At 44.6% G+C, this 23,791-nt stretch overlaps 1 protein-coding gene across 5 annotated transcripts in view; it reads left to right on the top strand.

Annotated features, from left to right (window-relative positions):
* The window catches only part of LOC143774327 (A.superbus venom factor 1-like), a 247,395-nt gene that overhangs the window by 160,328 nt on the left and 63,276 nt on the right, over positions 1 to 23,791 (top strand). For all 5 annotated transcript variants that reach the window (XM_077261792.1, XM_077261791.1, XM_077261793.1 and 2 more), the window contains 6 exons: positions 16,980 to 17,139; positions 17,222 to 17,317; positions 17,404 to 17,554; positions 22,430 to 22,590; positions 22,746 to 22,910; positions 23,635 to 23,694. In XM_077261792.1, coding sequence (XP_077117907.1) covers positions 16,980 to 17,139; positions 17,222 to 17,317; positions 17,404 to 17,554; positions 22,430 to 22,590; positions 22,746 to 22,910; positions 23,635 to 23,694 — 793 coding nt within the window. The remainder of the gene's footprint in view (positions 1 to 16,979; positions 17,140 to 17,221; positions 17,318 to 17,403; positions 17,555 to 22,429; positions 22,591 to 22,745; positions 22,911 to 23,634; positions 23,695 to 23,791) is intronic.

Genomic DNA, 23,791 nt, shown 5'->3' with positions numbered 1-23,791 from the left:
TTTTGAGTATGTGCAAGTTTTGTGTGAGGCAACTTTTGCATGTGGTGCAACTTTTCATGTGTGTACATGTGGCAATTTTTCTGTGTGTGCAAGTTTTGCATGAGGTGAGTTTTCCATGAGGTGAGTTTTGCACGTGTGGCGAGTTTTGCGTGAGCCTAGTTTTGCATATGGCGAGTTTTGCATGTAGCGAGTTTTGCGCGTGGCGAGTTTTGAGTGGTGACTTTTGTGTTTCGACTTTTATGTGGCGAGGTTGGTGTATGTGTGGTGAAATGTGTGCTGAGGGTGGTATATGTGTTCAAGCACGTGGTAGTGTGTGGCGCATTTTGTGTGTGTGTTCATATCCCCGTGTGTGGTGAGTATCCCATGTCGGGGCCCCACCTTAGCAACTGTATGGTATATACTCTTTGGCGCCATCGCTCTCATTCTTTAAGTCCCCATTGTTCACATCTGGCAGCTGTCAATTTTCCTCCAACACTTTTCCCTTCACTTTTTCCCCATTATGTAGATAGGGGCAAAATTGTTTGGTGAATTGGAACGCGCGGGGTTAAAATTTCACCTCACAACATAGCCTATGACGCTCTCGGGGTCCAGACGTGTGACTGTGCAAAATTTTGTGGCTGTAGCTGCGACGGTGCAGATGCCAATCCCGGACATACACACATACACACATTTAGCTTTATATATTAGATATACCTGTATGTAATCTCCTGTATATAGTATATACCTGTGTGTCATCTCACCTATATATAGTATATATCTGTGTGTCATCTCCTCCTGTATATAGTATATACCTGTATGTCATCTCCTCCTATACATAGCATATACCTGTATGTCATCTCCTCCTGTATATACTATATACCTGTAGGTAATCTGTTCCTGTATATAGTATATACCTGTGTGTCATCTCCTCCTGTATATAGTATATACCTGTATGTCATCTCCTCCTGTATGTAGTATGTACCTGTATGTCATCTCCTCCTATACATAGCATATACCTGTGTGTCATCTCCCCTGTAAATAGTATATACCTGTGTGTCATCTCCTCCTGTATATAGTATATACCTGTATGTCATCTCCTCCTGTATATACTTTATACCTGTGTGTCATCTCTCCTGTATATAGTATATGCCTGTGTGTCATCTCCCCTGTATATAGTATATACCTGTGTGTCATCTCTCCTGTATATAGTATATATCTGTGTGTCATCTCCTCCTGTATATAGTATATACCTTTGTGTCATCTCCTCCTGTATATAGTATATACCTGTATGTCATCTCCTCCTGTATATAGTATATATCTGTATGTCATCTCCTCCTGTATTAGACCTCGTTCACACGTTATTTGGTCAGTATTTTTACCTCAGTATTTGTAAGCTAAATTGGCAGCCTGATAAATCCCCAGCCAACAGTAAGCCCACCCCCTGGCAGTATATATTAGCTCACACATACACATAATAGACAGGTCATGTGACTGACAGCTGCCGGATTCCTATATGGTACATTTGTTGCTCTTGTAGTTTGTCTGCTTATTAATCAGATTTTTATTTTTGAAGGATAATACCAGACTTGTGTGTGTTTTAGGGCGAGTTTCGTGTGTCAAGTTGTGTGTGTTGAGTTGCGTGTGGCGTCATGCATGTAGCGACTTTTGTGAGATGAGTTTTCTGTGGCGACATGCGTGTAGCAACTTTTTGTGTGTCGAGTTGCATGTGACAGGTTAGTGTAGCAAGTTGTGTGCAGCAAGTTTTGCGCATGGCGAGTTTTGCGCGTGGCGAGTTTTATGTGTGGTGCCTTTTGAGTATGTGCAAGTTTTGTGTGAGGCAACTTTTGCATGTGTTGCAATTTTTGTGCATGTGGCAATTTTTCCGCGTGTGCAAGTTTTGCGTGTGGCGAGTTTTCCATGTGGCGAGTTTTGCACGTGTGGCAAGTTTTGCATGTGGAGAGTTTTGCGCGTGGCGAGTTTTGAGCGGCGACTTTTGTGTTTCGACTTTGATGTGGCGAGGTTGGTGTATGTGTGGTGAAATGTGCGCTGAGGGTGGTATATGTGTTCGAGCACGTGGTAGTGTGTGGCGCATTTTGTGTGTGTGTTCATATCCCCGTGGTGGTGTGGTGATTATCTCATGTTGGGGCCCCACCTTAGCAACTGTACAGTATATACTCTTTGGCGCCATCGCTGTCATTCTTTAAGTCCCCCTTGTTCACATCTGGCAGCTGTTAATTTGCCTCCAACACTTTTCCTTTCATTTTTTCCCCATTATGTAGATAGGGGCAAAATTGTTTGGTGAATTGGAAAGCGCGGGGTTAAAATTTCACCTCACAACATAGCTTTGACGCTCTCGGAGTCCAGACGTGTGACTGTGCAAAATTTTGTGCCTGTAGCTGCGACGCCTCCATCACTTTTCCTTTCACTTTTTCCCCATTATGTAGATAGGGGCAAAATTGTTTGGTGAATTGGAAAGCGCAGGGTTAAAATTTCACCTCACAACATAGCCTATGACGCTCTCGGGGTCCAGATGTGTGACTGTGCAAAATTTTGTGGCTGTACCTGCGACGGTTCAGATGCCAATCCCGGACATACACACACACATACATACATACATACATACATACATACACACATACACACACACACATTCAGCTTTATATATTAGATTGAGAGTCCTCAGTGGTTGATACCTTTTAATGGCTAACTGAAAAGATGGTAACAAATTGCAAGCTTACGAGACTACGCAGGTCTCTTCATCAGGCATAGACTAATACAAAGTCTGAAGAATTGCATATTCATGCACAACACAGCACAGAAATAATGTCATAAATAGGACAAGTGACGTGAAGCAGAGCTATCAATATGGGAGAGTGATAAACAGTTGTGTCCATGAGTGTTTATCACTCTCCCATAATGGGGTTCAGGTTTGGAGATTGGGCTGCCCATGACAGGGTTTTGATGTGGTGGTCTCTTAATTTTTGCCAAAGTTGTAGGTGAGCCTGAAAATCTGTTCAGACATTCTATGCCATGGACATCAGAAGTGTACTCCAAAGATTCACAGACTAAAGAGGAGGAAATTATCTGCACCAATGCCCCAATTTTTTTTAGCTTGGATCCGGGGGAGGACGAAGTAGGGTCCACGCAGCATCCTGACTCTCATCACCAGATGTTAACCCCCGGGGAGGGAGGTGATGCTGATGAGACTCAAGATATCTGAGGCTATACTGTGCTATTAGGGCAGGAAGAGGAGGAGGGTGACTCTCAGGGTGAGGAATGTGATAACACAGAGGATGATGATGAGGTTGTAGTTCCTACTTGGTGTGAACACAAAGGCATGCTTCTGAGCAGGTCATCTGAGGAGGTGAAGGAGGTGGAAGACGAGGAGGTTATGTTGAGCTGTACGGCGCAGACACGGACTGATGCAACCACAATGAGCACTGAATCCTCAGCCACAACTGTGGCTGCGGCCAGCAGTGTTTGAGGGTCTGCAACTTGTAGGGATGTCAAAGGTTGTCTAGCCTGGGCCTTTACGGCACCGCAAAGGATGAGCCAACACACGTCATCTGTCAACTTTGCAAGAAACAGCTAAGTAGAGGGAAAAAGTGCAATAATTTGACTACTACATGCATGAACCTTCACATGTCGATCAACATGCGTTACTCTAGCAATCCCACTGTGAAAAAAATGTGGACCAGCAGACCTCAATAACCATCAGCCGCCACATCAAACACATCTGCTGCTTCTTCTGCCAAGTATTGTCACTAGTGTTGAGCGATACCGTCCGATACTTGAAAGTATCGGTATCGGAAAGTATCGGCCGATACTGGCAAAGTATCGGATCTAATCCGATACCGATACCCGATACCAATACAAGTCAATGGGACTCAAGTATCGGACGGTATCCCTGATGGTTCCCAGGGTCTGAAGGAGAGGAAACTCTCCTTCAGGCCCTGGGATCCATATTAATGTGTAAAAGAAAGAATTAAAATAAAAAATATTGCTATACTCACCTCTCCGACGCAGCCTGGACCTTACCGAGGGAACCGGCAGCGTTCTTTGCTTAAAATGCACGCGTTTACTGCCTTCCGTGACGTCACGGCTTGTGATTGGTCGCGTGCCGCCCATGTGGCCGCGACGCGACCAATCACAGCAAGCCGTGACGTAATTTCAGGTCCTGAATGCCTAATTCTGCATTCAGGACCTGAAAATTACGTCACGGCTTGCTGTGATTGGTCACGTTGCTGTCACATGGGCGGCACGCAACCAATCACAAGCCGTGACGTAATTTTAAAATGCGCGCGTTTCCTGCCTCCCGTGACATCACGGCTTGTGATTGGTCGCGTCGCCCATGTGACCGCGACGCGACCAATCACAAGCCGTAACGTAATTTTCAAATCCTGAATGCCTAGAATTAGGCATTCAGGACCTGAAAATTACATCAGGGCTTGCTGTGATTGGTCGCGTCGCGGCCACATGGGCGGCACGCGACCAATCACAAGCTGTGACGTCACGGAAGGCAGTAAACGCGTGCATTTTAAGCAAAGAAGGCTGCCGGCTCCCTCGGTAAGGTGCAGGCTGCGTCGGAGAGGTGAGTATAGCAATATTTTTTATTTTAATTCTTTCTTTTACACATTAATGTTGTTTCGATACTGATACCCGATACCACAAAAGTATCGGATCTCGGTATCGGAATTCCAATACCCGCAAGTATCGGCCGATACCCGATACTTGCGGTATCGGAATGCTCAACACTAATTGTCACCCTGCTCTTCGACTGAAGAACCTCCACATTGCTTTAGTTCTCGTGAAGCACCTGAAGTGTTAATAAACTTCTTGAACGTGGTTTTGCGCAACTTGAGGGGTGCCGTTTTAAGAAAGGTGTCACTTTTGGGTATTTTCTGTTATATTGATCCCCCAAACTCACTTCAAATGTGAGGTGCTCCCTAAAAAAAGTGGTTTTGTAAATTTTGTTGGAAAAATGAGAAATTGCTGGTCAACTTTAAACCCTTATAACATCCTTTCAAAAAAATTTTTTGCTGATGTAAAGTTGACATGTGGGAAATGTTATTTATTAACTATTTTGTGTGGCACCATTTTTGCCAAATTTCAGTTTTTCCATAGTTATATCGAATACATTTTACCTCTAACATGAAGTACAATCTGTCCCGAAAAAAACCAATCTCAGAATCAGTGGGATATGTTCATAAAGTGACAGTGGTCAGAATTGTAAAAATTGGCCTGGTCATTAAGTACCAAATTTGTTCTGTCACTAAGGGGTTAAAGGTGTTGTGCATGCATTTGTTTTTGCTTCCCATTGACTTCAATGGTGTTCAATGGTGTTCGGCGAATATTCGATGAATAAATCACCGAATATTGCAAAATCGGTGATCGTAATCCGAACCAAACATTGAAATATTTGCTCATCTCTAATAATGACCTTGTCAGTCTTTACCATTACATTTATAAAGGCACTAGATGGTGGCCCGATTCTAACGCATCGGGTATTCTAGAATATGTATGCGTAGTATATTGCGCAGCCCACGTAGTATATTGCACAGCCCACGCAGTACATTGCGCAGCCCACGCAGTACATTGCGCAGCCCACATAGTACATTGCGCAGCCAACGCAGTACATTGCCCAGCCCACGTTGTATATTGCGCAGCCCACGTAGTATATTGCACAGCCACGTAGTATATTGCCCAGCCACGTAGTACATTGCGCAGCCCACGTCGTATATTGCGCTGCCCATGCAGTACATTGCGCAGCCCACATTTTATATTGCGCAGCCCACGTTGTATATTGCGCAGCCCACGTTGTATATTGCGCAGCCCACGTAGTACATTGCGCAGCCCACATAGTATATTGCGCAGTCCATGTTGTATATTGCGCAGCCCACTTAGTATATTGCGCAGCCCACATAGTATATTGCCCAGCCCACGTTGTATATTGCGTAGTATGTTGCCCATGTATATTGCCCATGTATATAGCAATGTGGGCATGATATCCCTGTTAAAAAAAAAAAAAAGAATTAAAATAAAAAATAGTTATATACTCACCTTCCCTTGGCGCCTGGATCCAGGACGCGGTTACCGACGCTTGGGATCCACCGAAGCTCCGACGAGCTGCTCGCGCCAGCCGCCATCTTCCATTCCCAGGATGCATTGCGAAATTACCCAGAAGACTTAGCGGTCTCGCGAGACCGCTAAGTCTTTTGGGTAATTTCGCAATGGAGCTGTGGGAACGGAAGATGGCGGCCGGCGCGAGCGGCTCGGCGGACTACGGAGTGTGAGTATAGCAGGTTTATTGTTTTTTAATAATTTTTAACATTACATAGTTAATAGCGTCAATAGTAAAAAAATTGGGGACAGACAGGGTTAATAGCAGCGGTTACGGAGTGCGTTACACGCGGCATAACGCGGTCCGTTACCGCCGGCATTAACCCTGTGTGAGCGGTGACCGGAGGGGAGTATGCGGGCGCCGGGCAGTGAGTGCGGGGAGTAAGGAGCGGCCATTTTCTTCCGGACTGTGCGCGTCGCTGATTGGTCATGGCAATGGTCGTGGGCATTTTGTCATGACCAATCAACGACTTGGATTCCATGACAGACAGAGGCCGTGACCAATGAATATCCGTGACAGACAGAAAGACAGACAGAAGGACAGACAGACAGACGGAAGTGACCCTTAGACAATTATATAGTAGATAGACATTTCTGGCTCCCTCTTACTTAACTGTCCCCTCTCCAACACGTCCTGAGTCCAACAGCCAGGATCATATTCATCTCCAGCCGTTACACCGATGCTTCTACCCTGTGCCAGTCATTGCACTAGTTGCCTGTCTGCTACGGAGTCCAATATAAACCTATCACTCTCACCAGGGGTGGATTAAGGGTAGCCAGGGCCCCGGGCTGTTCAGACACTGTGGGCCCCCCCGGTCATGTGACGGGGGGGTCATGTGATGGGGGGGTCATGTGACGGGGGGGTCATGTGACGGGGGGGGGGGGGTCATATTATACCCGAACCAGATTATTCCAGAAAAATGGCCGGGCCCTACTCTACTGTAACCTATTAAATATTTGTTAAAATCTGCAATATAATGTTGAGTCCTTCTCGTCCCTGGCTTCCTGAATGTAGGTAACCAAGTAAATGACACGCAGCACAGAGTTTGTGTGATCATATACAGAGGTAGCCCTGGAGCACGTCTGTCTCACTGGGCTCTCCCCCTCCTTTATATAGTAAAGAGTTAGACATTTTACAGACATGCGCACAAGCGCTCATATTTCACATTCTTTTACAAAGCAGATCTATACTGTGATAAGTTACAACCTCTGGTATGTAGGTGAAAGGCTACAATATCAAGAAGGAATGCGTGCGTAATTATTTCCATAAAAGGAAATGTCAACTTTGCTCAAGTTTCCTGTTGTAAGCCAGATTTAACAGGAGAAAGACACGATAGATTCTTTTGGTTCAGTCTGATCTCCACAATTCCCCCCTTTGACATATTCTTTTATTTTTATTACCACAGGGCCAAAGACAAAGCCTTTATTTTTTTGGTATTACACATGTACACGCTTGTATTCAATAAGAGAATCAAATCTAGTATTAATTCTTCCGTTTAACTCTCGCAACCTTTTCTTTGTTTTGCAATAAGTACAGATGTTACAAAGAGATAGCAAAATAAGCGCCTCAAAATTTATGGTCTGCTGTCTTAAGTCATCCACCATCTCTTGATTACCTCGATATATTTGTGTAATTGACGGCGTGTTGTTGTATCTTATACATGTATTTGTAGTATTAAGGGAAGTAATATTCACTGTAATACTTCCATTTGTATAGGCTTCTATTATATACAATGTATGATAGTCACTACTTCTAAAGATTCTGCCTGTCCCGCCAATCTGCACATTCATTACTGGGCATCCAGTATTTGCTTGACAAGTAAAATGTCCTTGTGTGCGATTCTGTGTACTATTGGTCCAAGACCATGATGTATTGAACTTATTGTTTTGTAGCTCGGTATTCTGCAACATCTCTTTACCTGGAGTCCAACTGTTACATAATCTGAATGTTAGTGTCCATAAGAAGATTATGGTCGAGACTTCTTGCAATGACTTGCGTGTATCCATGATGCCTTTCCTTCAAGCTTGACTGATGTAGGTGTTGTCAACAGGACTTGGAAGGGTCCGTCAAATCTTGGTTCAAGAGCCTTTCTGGTGTGTCTTTTTACATAGACTTGATCACCTGGTTCCAACTTGTGACTCCCTTCAGTGTTGTCAGGATCTGGAAGGGAAGCAAAAACTTGTGCATGCACCTTAGTTAATTGTTTCTGAAGATTTTGCACATAAGAAGTCAATGACTCAATATTTAATACAAGTTGCTGTGGAAAATAGCATCCTAAATTGGCAGTCCTGCCAAACAAAATTTCATATGGAGACAGTTTAGTCTTACCCCTTGGGGTATTGCGTATTGAGTAAAGGGCCAGTGGAAGGCATTCTGTCCAAGGCTTTCCTGTTTCAGCCATGGCTTTCTGTATTTTTAATTTTAAAGTTCCATTCATGCGTTCCACCTTTCCAGAACTTTGAGGATGGTACGGAGTGTGTAACTGACTTTTAACACCTAACATTTTCAGTACATTTTGAAATATTTCTCCAGTGAAATGAGTACCCCTATCTGACTCGATCACTTCAGGGAGACCGTAACGGGGTATCAGTTCGGCAACTAGCTTTACAGCAGTGTTTTTAGCTGAAGCCTTCCGAACTGGATAGGCCTCTGGCCACCCCGAGAACATGTCCACACACACCAACACATACTCATACCCATTACTTTTTGGCAGCTGGATAAAGTCTATTTGTAATCGCTGAAACGGGTAGAGAGGTTGGACGTGGTGCTTCATAGGGGTCTTTGTTGTCTGTCCGGGATTATGTGCCAGGCATATAACGCATGCAGCACAATAGTCTCTTGCATAGTTGCCAAAACCTGGAGCCAACCAGACTTGCTTTGCCAGTAGTGTCATTGTATTTGCAGACACATGAGTAGGGTGGTGCAGTCCACCAACTACAATCGGGTACCAGGCTCTAGGTAGACATATTAGTCCATCTTTCTTCCAAATTCCTGCTTGTTCTTCTGCCCCTTCCTTTTTCCACCTGTCCCTCTCCTCTTCTCCTGCATCTTCCTGTGCTTGTCTCAGTCTATCTTCAGTATTTTCTGTGGGGTTTACAGTATGAACCTGTTGTAAGGGTTTGACTGCTGCTGCTTTGGCTGCTTTATCAGCCCTATCATTTCCCCTAGATTCCCTAGTGTCGAGTCTCACATGTGCAGCTACCTTAATTACTGCTACTTCTTTTGTTTCTTGTACAGCCTCTAAGATCTGTTTGATCAGAGAAGCATGTTTTACAGGTTGTCCTGACGCTGTCATGTAACCTCTAGCTCTCCAGATTACTCCAAAATCAAACACAATACCATATGCATACCTAGAATCAGTGTATATATTAGCTGTCTGATTCTCAGCTATTTTTAGCGCTTCAATCAATGCTGTTAGTTCTGCTTCTTGTGCAGACTGTTTCGGTGGAAGTGGTTCTGCTTTGAGAGTTTCAGATTCTGACACAACTGCATACCCTGTATGGAAGTTACCTGTGTCATCTGCAAACCTACTACCGTCTATAAACAGCTCTAAATCTGGATTTTGAAGTGGTGTTTCGGATACATTGGGTAAGCCTACCGTTTCTTGTAAAATGAGCTCTGTACAATCATGTGTGTCTGTAGGGAAAAAATTTGCGTGTGGATCAGTGTCCTTATTCCCCCCTTCAGACTCGAGAGGTAGCAGTGTAGCTATATTGAGAGTCTGAAGCCTAGCAAATGTGATAGTAGAGGGGAGCAGCAAAGAACACTGCAGCCGCAAATGTCTGGCCATGGAAATGTGTTTTGGTTGGACCTGGTTTAATATCCCATAAACATCATGCGTAGTTTGAACTGTGAGTGGATACTCTAGGACAATTTCTGATGCTTTGTCCAACAATAGTGAGACAGCAACAACTACACGTACACAGGTTGGCGCTGCTCTAGCTACGGGATCTAACCTTGCTGAAAGATATGCAATTGGTCTTTGTTTCCCTGCATGCTTCTGGGTAAGAACTCCTGTAGCATGGGAATCAACTTCTGCAGCCATAAGCTGAAATGGTTTAGTGTAGTCTGGTAGCCCTAACGCTGGAGCTGAAACAAGGGCATCTTTTAATTGTTGGAACGAAATTTGACCTTCTTTTGTCAACAAATAAGGTTCACTTTTTACACAGTCATACAGTGGTTGCATTAGTTGACTGGCATGTATAATCCATTGTCTACAATGAGACACTATTCCTAAAAATGCTCGTAGCTGTTTATGATTTCTAGGCTCATTCATCTGTCTTATTGCTTCAGTTCTTTGAGGTGTAAGATGCTTTTTACCTTGAGAAATGCAATGACCTAGAAAGACCACTTTGGTCTGACAAGTTTGTAGCTTTTGTCTATTCACTTTACACCCTTCTTTTTCTAGAAAACATAGTAAACTTACAGTGGACCTTTCTGCGGTTTCTAGATCTGGGCAGCAAAGTAGTATGTCATCCACATACTGCAAAATTACTACCTGTGGTTCGGGTTCAAACCTCTGAAGGACTGTTTGTAGGGCATTTGAATAAAGAGTAGGGGAGTGTATCATTCCCTGTGGAAGGCGTGTCCACGCCAACTGTTTGCCCTTAAATGTAAATGCAAACAAATGCCAACTGTCTTGGTGTAAAGGAACCGAGAAAAATGCATTTGAAAGATCTATTACAGTAAACACTTGAGAACTGGCTGGTATCTGTGATAGTAACGTATGAGGATTGGGTACAACTGGGGTGATTGGATCTAGAACTTTGTTTATTTCTCTTAGATCATGTACCATACGATATTTGGGCATAGAACTCTTATCAAGAGTTCTCTTCTTGACTGGATACAGAGGAGTGTTAGCAGGTGATTGTATCTCTACCAAAACTCCTTTCTCTCTATATTTCTCTATCTGTTTTGTAATCGCTAGTTCCTGCTGGGCACTCACAGGGTATTGTCTGAGCTGTGGGAGAACAGTTCCTGGTTGCACAGATAGTTTTACAGGAGAGATATGCAATAATCCCACATCAGTATCACCCTGTGCCCACAGTGTTTCTGGGATCATTGAGAGGTCTAGATCTGTGGTGTACTCTTTTTCTTCAGTATAATCCTCAAAAGCCTGAATTCTAACATATTGTTCTAATGTTTCTGCATCATCAGGGATAGTCAGCATAACTGTGCCATCTTCCCTAAAATTGATGTTAGCTTCTAATTTCTTTAGGACATCAGTTCCTAACAAACATGTTGGGGCACCTCTGGCATACAAAAATCTGGATGCAAAACATTTAGGTCCTAATGAGACCTCTAGGGGCACAGTATATGGCAGTGTTCGAATTACCCCATCATAACCCTCAGCAAAAGTTGTTTGTTGTGAAATATCTTCCGGGTTTGGAAGAAAATCTTGATTCAAAATTGAGGAAGTTGCACCTGTATCTATCAAAAATGGAATCTCTCTCCCCCCCACATTCACCTGTATCATAGGTCTTCTAGCTGGTAGGGAAGTTTGTAACACATCGAGTCAATCTGAATCTGGTATGGGACCATCTACGATAGTAGATTTCTGCTGGTTGTCCATTTGGGGAGGGTTATTTCTGGGAACAAATTTGCCTGACTTTATATCTGCCAACTTTTTCCTGCATTCTCTCTGAAAATGTCCTGGCTTCTTGCAGTAATGGCAAGGAAAATTGTGTCTTGCTCTCCCTCCTGTTGTGTTTGCTTGCGCTATTCTGACAGGCTTATGATTTTCTCTTAAATCCAACTCTATCCCTACGGCTTTTTGCCTAGCCAAGTGTGGGTCTTCCAAGGTTCTCCAATCAGGAGTTGCGGCCTTAAGTTTCTCCTTCACTTTTGGAGTCAATCCATCTATGAAGGTTTTTGTAATTAACCTCATCATTCCTGGAGTGGTCAGATCTATTCCTTCATCTCTAAAGCTATTTTCTACCCCTAGATAATACTCATCTACTGATTGACCAGGTTTCTGAGCCACCACTCCCGTTGTTCCTCTCTGCCTCTGTTTCTGCCTCATGAAAATTATTAAGTGGTCTACGAACTGATCGCCTGATTCTATCGTTTGTAGGGCACCTTCTCCTGCTTGTCCTACTTGTCCTACCTGTCCCACTTGTCCTGCCTGTGGCCTATGTCCCTGTAGATATGCCAGTAATTCCTGGAAGAGACCAGGAGTCATTTTCATTCTACATAGTTCCTCTCCATCCGCCCAGACTCCTGCGTGAGTCTGCATAATTTGCTGTATATATTGTGCAAATCTGACTGGAAACTGGGTGGGGTCTGGCGCGTTATGCAAGAGAGACATACCTTCAGCAGGGGACCAAGGGAAATATTGCCGAGTTTGATGATACCTAGTTCCCATTACCCCGTCAGCACCAGGTTCCCTAAAGGGTCTTGGTACTACCCTAACAGGGGCAAGTACAGCGCCATGTCTAGGCGCACCACAGGCTAGGCAATCATTCCTCCAATCTGGATTTTGTTGTCCACAGTGTGAACATTCCCATCCTCCTACCCCACCAAGATTGGGATACAAAGCTGGAAATTGTTTTCCTCCTTCTGCTCCTCCAGATGGTACAAATGATTGGGCTTTTGGATCTAGGTAAGGTGGCGGGATTATGTCACAACATTTTCCCTTCCCCATGATCCATTTGGAAGTGTCTGGATCATACTTCCAATTTTCTTCCTTTGCTGTTTTTGAGACTCTTATCATGCAGTGCACAATATCTTCCCACCCATTATCTTTAACTATTCCTCCTCTTTCTTTATTTACTCTTTCCCATTCTGTACTGAACATAAGTGCTTCTGAAATTCCCAATTTTTCTCTTACCCTCCTAATCTGCCTTCTGACTGTCTTTCCACATCTTTCCTGTATGATATCTGCTGCTTCCACTTGTCCTAAGACGGTTTTTGTCTGTTTATTTCCCATTTTTCTCTTCAATATTAGCTATTTCTACCCCAGGTGACGTTTGGACAATCACTTACTCTATGGTGATGTCTCGTTGCCTTCTCTCCTAGGGAGCTAAAATATTGAAAGGCTTGTCTGCTCCGTTCTTCCTAACGTGCAGAACATACTTAAGTGCTATTATGCACGCAAACAGACCCAGCAACACCATACAGATCACAAAACTTTCTGTCTCAGTTAGCATACTTGTCCCAGGCTCATGAAACCGCGTCCTGGGCTCATTCTATCAAACCTTATCCAGAAATGAAGGAGGTTAAGCACTTAATGAGAGTCAAGCATGGGCGGAGGTCTCCCCGAAAGGACGCAACCACATGACCCAGTTAGGCTGACTTCCGTGTATAAGGCTTATACCCCAACTATTTCGGCTTATTTTTCTACGCACTTTTGCTCTTCTTTCACAACATGCCACAACCTCCACACTGCTCACACACTGCCAGGGACAGGACTCATAAATCTATACAATATGGTAACCCGAGTTTTATAGGTATCTACTCACTACTAGACTAACCCAGCGTGACACGGCTCATAGAGATCTTTCGGATAATACAAGGCAGATAAAAGAGAACTAATAATGTCTCTTACCTGGCCAGGTTTTTTTTAGTTCATTTGCCGTCCATTATCCCAGATCTCCGTTGTCCGTATCCGCAGGTGAATCTCGAGCAAATACTCTCGCCTCGGGTCCCTGTTCGGTGCGCCAAAGAAATGTTGAGTCCTTCTCGTCCCTGGCTTCCTGAATGTAGGTAACCAAGTAAATGACACGCAGCACAGAGTTTGTGTGATCATATACAGAGGTAGCCCTGGAGCACGTCTGTCTCACTGGGCTCTCCCCCTCCTTTATATAGTAAAGAGTTAGACATTTTACAGACATGCGCACAAGCGCTCATATTTCACATTCTTTTACAAAGCAGATCTATACTGTGATAAGTTACAACCTCTGGTATGTAGGTGAAAGGCTACAATATCAAGAAGGAATGCGTGCGTAATTATTTCCATAAAAGGAAATGTCAACTTTGCTCAAGTTTCCTGTTGTAAGCCAGATTTAACAGGAGAAAGACACGATAGATTCTTTTGGTTCAGTCTGATCTCCACAATAATTTAGGTATATTTTGACCAATAATATCACATACAAGGAACAAATACCACCGCGCCATGACCAGACCACAAATTACAAACAGTGATCGAATAATATCACATACAAGGAACAAATACCACCGCACCAGGTCAAGACCACATATTACCACCACTTGGTGACCAAATAGCACATTCAAGGGACAAATACCACAACACCATTTCCAGACCACATATTACCACCACATAGTGACTGAATACTACAATACTGATACTGATCAGTAATAATAAAAAAAACAAAACACAATACTATCACCATAAGTGCCAGTATTCACAGGAGATCTGTACTTAGTATGCAGTGTCTGTGTAGAGGTAATACAGAGATCACTGGTGACATTGTACACAGGACCTCTGTATATAGTATAGTGTATAGTGTCAATGTATAGGTAACACTGACTCACCAATGACGTCTCTAGGTGAAGTCCTTCATCTTTCATCCAGCACAGACCGCCATCATTTCTTCCAGCCAGGACTCGTTTCTGCAGGAAATGACAGTTATCTCGAGCTCTGCTTGCAGAACACATTACTTAATTTTTCACAACTTCTACATTACACATGGAGAAAAAAAGGCGATATAGAGTCACTCTGCACAGTAACAGGACCGCCCCCCCCATTTAAAACAGTATACTCAAAAAATAAAATAAATACATCACTGCAGTAATAATATCCCTTAATTAGCCCCTATGGTAATAATATTCCCCACCCTGGCCCCGTGTGTCTCATTCCTGGCTCCTGCCATATGTTCTCCCATCCTGCACTCATGAGTATCCATTCTACCCCATGTGATCTCCCCATCCAGCCCCATCTGTCTCCATCGTATTCTCCTGCCCCATGATCCAATCCTGCCCCATGTCTTTCATTCTGCCCCGTCTCTACATTCTGCCCATGCCTCCAATCCTGCCCCCAGTGTGTCCAGCAATCTGCCCCAGTGTGTCCAGCATATTACCCCCAGTGTGTCCAGCAATCTGCCCCAGTATGTCCAATTGTCCAGCATTGCCCCAGTGTCTACAGCAATCTGCCCCAGTATGTCCAGCATATTGCCCCAGTAACCAGCAATCTGCCCCAGACAGTGTCTCCAGCAATCTGCCCCAGTGTCTGACTCCAGCATATTGCCCCCAGACAGTGTGTTCAACAATCTGCCCCAGTATGTCCAGCATATTGCCCCAGTGTGTCCAGCATATTACCACCAGTGTGTCCTGCAATCTGCCCCAGTATGTCCAATTGTCCAGCATTGCCCCAGTGTCTACAGCAATCTGCCCCAGTGTCTCCAGCATTGCCCCAGTGTCTCCAGCAATCTGCCCCAGTGTCTCCAGCAATCTGCCCCAGTGTCTCCAGCAATCTGCCCGTGTCTCCAGCATTGCCCCCAGTGTGTCCAGCAATCTGCCCCAGTGTCTCCAGAAATCTGCCCCAGTGTCTCCAGCATTGCCCCAGTGTCTACAGCAATCTGCCCCAGTGTCTCCAGCATTGCCCCAGTGTTTCCAGCAATCTGCCCCAGTGTCTCCAGCAATCTGCCCCAGTGTCTCCAGCATTGCCCCCAATGTGTCCACAGTCCACCGTTAGCTTCTAAAAAAACAAACAAAAAAAAAACAAACAGTCTCCTCACCTTACCAGCGCTCCATGCGGCGAGCTCCCTCCAGCCGCGCACACTCGCCGGCGACTGACAATGACGTCAGACGCCGGCGACGTGTGAGCTGTGGCCGACTTCAGCTGCCAGCCTCCAATTGGCTGGCTGGCGGCTGTTGTTAACTATTGAGGTGCGGGCGAGCGCCCGCACCTCAATAGGAAAGCGCCGCAGCGCCGGAAGGGGCCCGGTGAGCAGATGAGAGGGGGCCCGATGCGGACCCCCTCTCTCTGCCCACCGGGTCCGGGGGGCGGGGCACATAAATGCCGGCGGGCCGGGCACACTCCGGCGAGATTATCAGAGGGTCAATCTGCGGTGGCCCAGGGCCCCCCCAAGCCACTGGGCCCTGGGCTACCGCCGATATTGACCCTCTGATAATCCGCCCCTGACTCTCACTCACAAAACTCTCCACAGTTCTACACCACCCTACATCTCCTCCCTCAGCTCTATGACCCTACCGATGCCCTCCGTTCCACTAATTACCTAAGGCTAACATCCTCAATAATCCGAACCTGCCATTCCTGTCTCCAAGACTTCTTGTGATCTGTGCCAATTCTCTGGAATTCACTCCCTATTCAATTAATTCCCAATACCCACAGTGAATACCCTACTTATTATATTGATGTCCGGACTGTACAATGCAAGCATTTTTTACCATTCCCCTTTTGTGTCTCCCCTACTTCCTCATAGATTGTAGCTTGCGAGCAGGACCCTCACTCCTTTTGGTTTCTTTTGCGTTATATGTTTACTCTATTATGTCTTTACTGTCTGTACAAGTCCCCTTGCATACTACTAAGATCACTGATCTAGTCATTGGTTTCTAATTATTGTACAATTATCATGGTGAACATTACCATTTCTCACTTCTTACAGACAAACATGGTTAAATTCTACTGAATTCAACATTTCATATAATTCCAAAAATGCTAATTATTAATTGAGAGAATTAACATATTTTTTCTCAATCAATAGATGTCTATAAACCAATGACTTGGGCTGCGCTCTACAGCTCATTGAGCAGGTTGTATAGTCCTTGGATTTGTTTCACGTAAAGGGATCCTCAGTATGATGTCTATAAAAAAGAAACCAAAGCAAATTTAGGATAATATTGAACTCTACAGTGGATCTATTTACATGTTCGGATAATAACATTTCTTTCTGACCAGGCTAACTGCTTTCGTAGTCAGAGTTTTTGCAATGGCCCAATCATTGGTGAACATTGAACACAAGGTTTTGTGTGATTCAGTCAAATGGTTGATACTTTCAAAACAGAAACCAGATGGAACGTTCAAAGAAGATGCCCGAATTCTTCATCAGGACATGGTGGTATGTATCGGTAAAGGACATGTTCATATAAACGTCATTGGTTTTGCTGCAATTTATTTCCAAAATATTTTTTTGTACCCAGGGGGATATTAAAGGGTCATCAGAAGATGTTTCGCTCACGGCCTTTGTCCTTATTGCTATGCTGGAAAGTGAAAAGATCTGTACTCCACATGTCAGCGTGAGTCATTCATCATTATACTCCCTTCATAGATTCACAATCCAGCACACATTTACAGAAAATATATCTTCAATACTCTGTTATAGAACCTGAGGAGCAGCATTGAAAAAGCGACCAACTTTCTACTGAGTCAGTACTCGGGTCTAACAAAACCATACACCATCGCCATTACCTCATATGCTCTTGCTATGGCCGGGTCAATAGACCAACCAGAGAGACTGCTTTCTGGAACAACAGGTATTCAACAGCATCTTTTAGTCTATATTTGACTCTACAGCAATCATGTTCTAGAGTAAATCAATATTTAGATGTTAGAAGACAAAAGATAAATTAAATGTCTTTAGTTATGACGTATGGAGAAAACCTTCAGTTGAAGACTAATAGTAACAATGTGAATTATGCAATCAAGGCTTCCTGTGTGTATTCTCGATTAAAGACTGATGGTAGACTACAACAGACGAATACATTATTTCACACTACAGGAAGGTAACAGAGAAAAGTCCAGTGACCTCAGCTCAAGCCCCCTCATGACTAGAGTTGAGTGAATATGTTCGTAATTGGTTGCCGAATCTGAATTTGCCATATTGGTACCCTATTCATGCCGAATTTATGTTTGACGATCGATTTCGAACATATTAGGTCATTTCTACTCCCATCGACTCCATTGATGTTCAGCTGTGTTCGGCGAATATTGCAAACACAATATTTGCCACCGATCATAATCGGAACCAAATTTTGAAACATTCGCTCAACTCTACTAATGACATCTCGTTTGAGAAGTGCCAGTGAAAAAAAATCAGCAAATTCGTATTTCAGAAGATTTGCTCATTTCTACTGCCAACATACTCACGATGGGAAAGTTCTTACTGGTATCCAGCCAATAAAAAAATTTCCACACTTTCTTCATTTAGTTACACAACCAGTCTTCGTAGACTACATAGACACTTGCTAGCCTACCATAAAGATTAATGCCTTCCAAACAAAGAGCAGCACACAATTTCATGTTTTCAGATTGACTTACACAATGACCTGTCCAACCAATATATCAGGCTCATATCTCAGGAGCTGAGCTGAGGCAACTGCAACCACTTCATCACTTGTATGTCTTTATGCAGATGCAACATTTTTGCAGACTCGGTTTAGGCTCCCTTAGTGTCAAGTACTATTATTTGGAATCTGCTCCATGCCTATTTCACTACTTTCCTCGATGACAGGAAGGTTCCTCCTTGACGTTTGGTTTCAGCCACGCACTGTCTCACTTCCTGCTCACTTCCAGTTTCTGAAACAATGTCACATAGCAGCAGAGGCGTAGCTAGGGTTTTAGCTCAGGGGGGCGAAGCTTCTGAGTGGGCCCCTAACCAGGTAACCTTGATTACAACTGGGTGATGCGCCCTTATAGTGGAGGAGAACCTCAGCAGATGACCACACTGTTACTGAAGATAATCTCTACATAACGACCAACATGGATATTACCGCCATATGGTCAGTGGTAGATACCAGCCCTACAGAACATAGATCACAGCAGTTACAGATAATGTCTTACCGCTGACGTTCTTTATGATGGAGTCGTCACTTTTCCTGTCTTTTCCATCTGGCCCAGACCGACATGACAACTTCTTCCAGCCAGGACTTGGCTGCAGAGAATACAACAAAGACACATTTCACTTCTCACATTCCAGCCCCATCACCATCTATTCCCAACCTGCACAAACTTCTCATCCTACTGATATCCCAATACTGAGCCGCTGCTGCCGTATGTGTCCCTAGTACTGCCCCTGATACCCCAATACAGAGCCGCTGCTGCCATATGTGTCCCTATTACTGCACCTGATACCCCAATACTGAGCCGCTGCTGCTGTATGTGTCCCTATTACTGCACCTGATACTCCAATACTGAGCCGCTGCTGCCGTATGTGTCCCTATTACTGCCCCTGATACCCCAATACTGAGCAGCTGCACCCGTATGTGTCCCTATTACTGCACCTGATACTCCAATACTGAGCCGCTGCTGCCGTGTGTCCCTATTACTGCACCTGATACCCCGACACTGAACCGCTGCTGCCATATGTGTCCCTATTACTGTACCTGATACCCCAATACTGAGCCGCTGCTGCCGTATGTGTCCCTATTACTGCCCCTGATACCCCAATACTGAGCCGCTGCTGCCGTATGTGTCCCTATTACTGCCCCTGATACTCCAATACTGAGCTGCTGCTGTATGTGTCCCTATTACTGCACCGGATACTCCAATACTGAGCCGTTGCTGCCGTATGTGTCCCTATTACTACACCTGATACCGCAGTACTGAGCCGCTGCTGCCGTATGTGTCCCTATTACTGCACCTGATACCGCAGTACTGAGCCGCTGCTGCCGTATGTGTCCATATTACTGCACCTGATACCCCAATACTGAGCCGCTGCTGCCGTATGTGTCCCTATTACTGCCCCTGATATCCCAATACTGAGCCGCTGCTGCCATATGTGTCCCTATTACTGCCCCTGATACTCCAATACTGAGCTACTGCTGTATGTGTCCCTATTACTGCACCTGATACTCCAATACTGAGTCACTGCTGCCGTATGTGTCCCTATTACTGCCCCTGATACCCCAATACTGAGCCGCTGCTGCCGTATGTGTCCCTATTACTGCACCTGATACCTCAACACTGAGCCGCTGCTGCCATATGTGTCCCTATTACTGCCCCTGATACTCCAATACTGAGCTGCTGCTGTATGTGTCCCTATTACTGCACCTGATACTCCAATACTGAGCCGCTGCTGCCGTATGTGTCCCTATTACTGCCCCTGCTGTGTGGTTCTCTGTGCCCTCTAAATTCTAAGGCACCCCTCTATAATATAGCAATGCCAGGTGCAAGTGCTCTAGAAAACAGTGCCCATATTTCCCCCCCCCTAGAAAGTAATAATGCCCTCTGTCTGCCCCTTTGATAGTCATAGTAACCTGAGTTCCCCTATATCAATAAGTGCCAACTTTACATTTAATAATGTCCCAATTCTCCCCCCTGTACAGCTCCCTATACACAGTATGATGCTCTCTTATACACACTATACTGACCCCTTAGTAGCCTCCAAACTGATGGCTCCAACACTGTAACCCCCACACTGTATGATGCCCCTCTAGATGGCCTCCATATAGTATAATGCACCAGAACATCCTCAATATAGTATAATGCACCAGATAGTTCTCAATATAGTATAATGCACTCCCCATAGGCCTACTCTTTATTGTATAATGAACCCCCATAGGCAGACCCTGTAGTATAAGGCAGACCACCCCATAGGCAGAACATGTAGTATTAGGCAGACCCCCCATAGGCAGACCCTGTAGTATAAGGCAGACCCCCAACAGGCAGACCCTGTAGTATAAGGCAGACCCTGTAGTATAAGGCAGATTCCCTACAGGCAGACCCTGAAGTATTAGGCAGACCCCCCATAGGCAGACCCTGTAGTATAAGGCAGACCCCCACAGGCAGACCCTGTAGTATTAGGCAGACCCCCCATAGGCAGACCCTGTGGTATTAGGCAGACCCCCCATAGGCAGACCCTGTAGTATTAGGCAGACCCCTCCCATAGGCAGACCCAGTAGTATTAGGGAGACCCCCCATAGGCAGACCCTGTAGTATTAGGCAGACCCCCCTCATAGGCAGACCCTGTAGTACAAGGCAGACCCCCCATAGGCAGACTCTGTAGTATTAGGCAGACCCCCCATAGGCAGACCCTGTAGTATTAGGCAGACCCCCCTCATAGGCAGACCCTGTAGTACAAGGCAGACCCCCCATAGGCAGACTCTGTAGTATTAGGCAGACCCCCCATAGGCAGACCCTGTAGTATTAGGCACACCCCTCTCATAGGCAGACCCTTTAATATTATGCAGACCCCCCATAGTCAGACCCTGTAGTATTAGGCAGACCATCTGGTATTAGGCAGACCCCCCATAGGCAGATTCTGTACTATAAGGAAACACCCCTTAAAAAAATAAATACTCACCTCTCTTCTTCCTGGTTCCTGCGCTGCTCTGAGCTCCTGCTCGTCTCGGCGCCAGGCAGTGGCTCATCGCGCCCCATGTCATCGTCGCCGACGTCAGACGCTGACAAGGGGATGATGGGGGAAGGAGTACAGCGCAGCACTCCTTCCCTCATCATTGTGGTCAGCTGTATCGGCTAAATGCCGGTACAGCTGACCCTGCGATGACAGGTGGGGGCCCACTGCTGGCACCGGGGCCCACTGCTGGCACCGGGCCCCCGCCTGCTCAGGGGCCCCACAGCAGCCAGCGGCAGAGCAGGGAGATCGATTCTCCCTGCTCTGCTGCAGAAGGTAACTGTATCGGCGCGCGCAGAGCGCCGATACAGTTACAGTAGTGTAGCTCCGGGTGGGCCCCCTCTGAGCACTGGGCCCGGGGTGCCCGCACCCTCTGCCCTCCCCGGTAGCTACGCTACTGCATAGCAGCAATAGCCAAGATGATAGTGTAAACTCTTATAGATTGAACTACATATGACGAATTAAAATAGAGATTACAGAAAGCACATTTACGTTGGCAAACTGTAAGGCTATGTGCACACGTAAGGATTTTATGTGGAAATTTCCTGAGCAAAACCGGAGATTTTCCGCATAAAATCCGCACACGTATTTCTCACGGTTTTGTTGCGTTTTTTGCTTGGATTTTCGCGTTTTTTTCAGGAGCTTCCCAATTCAATAACATGATGGGAAATCCGCAAAAAATCTGCAAAATTAATGAACATGCTGCATATTTTTCCGCATGCGTTTTTTTTTGCGGAAAAATCCGCAACATGTGCACAAAAATTGCGGAATTCATTGGAAATAATGAAATGCATAATGTATACCGCCGAAAAAACGCGTGAAAAATCTGCAAATAATCCGGAACGTGAGCACATACCCTGAAGGAACAGAACGTTAATTTGGAACTGGTCTTCAACAGGTTTTTCTGACCTTGATGTGTCACTTACACAGATGTAGAAGAATGCGTTTTCTATGTTAGACCCATTTAGTAGCTGGTGCTGATTTATTATAGTCCACAGATTACCTACACAATTTCCATCAATGATTTTCATAACTGGCTTTCTTTTTCCTTAACAAGACAAAGTTCAATGGGAGTCAGGATCCCGTTTTCTCACCATTGAGGCCACATCTTACGCTCTTCTGGCTCTGTTGCACATGAGTCAGTACAATCTAACAGGACCAATTGTGCGTTGGATAACCGAGCAAAAATATTACGGAGATGTTTCTTCTAATACACAAGTGAGTGAAGTCAATTTGAACCGTCTTCATTTGTTATTTTGCACATTTATGTTATGGTCATTGTTCATTTTATGTATTGTTTCCTGTCTCTCATATACTGTACCTTAACTTTCATTAAAATTGTCTCATATTTGGCTGTTTCTGGTCTTCTTTAGGCCACATTTGTGATGTTTAAAGCTTTGGCTCAATATCAGATAGACATCCCAACTCGAAATGATATGGATCTCCTTGTGACCCTCAATCTACCAGAAAGTAATCTTCATCAATCATTAAAGTATCTCATCAGTCCGAAAACTGCTATGCTGGCACGTTCTGCTACGGTGAGCATTCCGGGATATTATACAGTAGTCAAAATACTTTACTGGCTTTGAGGACAATGCTATCATAATATATTGATGTTTCCTTCCTTACCTGACATCTTGGTTCAATATATAGTGAGATGTCTGGTACAAGATGACCTGCCTTGAAGAAAAATTATTTTTTTTTATTCCTGGGCCACCAGATGACTACGCTATGTGTCTGTATATGGCCATGCAGTGGTTGTGATGTGAGCTTCCGCCCATCAAGAATGCCAAGTTCTTAACCAAATTTGATTAAAAATATAGGTGGACAGTTGAACACCTCTGTAAATAATGTTTCCAAAAGTGTTATCGATAAGGATGATGTTCCATAAACAACCATTGGGATTTGTTTTTTTTTTCTTTGACATGGGGTTTTGGCCAAGATTTAGTAAAATCACATTTGGTCACAATCAAACTTAAATATATTCTCTGAAGTTGGCTTGTCCTGTCCCTTTACAAAAAATGTACTATGTTCTAAGACAGATGTAGAGCAAATAAAGGCCTTCATTTGGTTGTCATAGATCCACCCTAAATGACTTATATCCTTAATTTGCAGGTAGTTAGGGGACATGGAAAATAAGGCATTGTCACTTTTCATACTGTATGTACTTCTTAAGTCTTTCCAGTTCGTTGTACTAAGTTTCAGGTTAGCCCTTCTTCTATGCAGAAAGATGAACATTGAATTTAAAATCTTATTTTACAGACCAAAGCGAATAAAGAGTTTAGTGTGGAAGCCAAGGGCAAAGGACAAGCTACATTGACGGTAAGTTCATATCAGCAGTCAGGTGACACAATTATTAACCTTTGTTATTGACTAAACAGAACACCAAAGAATCCAGAAATATTGTGAGCATTTACAG

Source organism: Ranitomeya variabilis, chromosome 5 (assembly GCF_051348905.1).
Source record: "Ranitomeya variabilis isolate aRanVar5 chromosome 5, aRanVar5.hap1, whole genome shotgun sequence".
Taxonomy (NCBI): Eukaryota; Metazoa; Chordata; class Amphibia; order Anura; family Dendrobatidae; genus Ranitomeya; species Ranitomeya variabilis.
The sequence above is the reverse complement of the archived record's forward strand: the minus strand, read 5'-3'. Positions and strand labels throughout refer to the sequence as shown.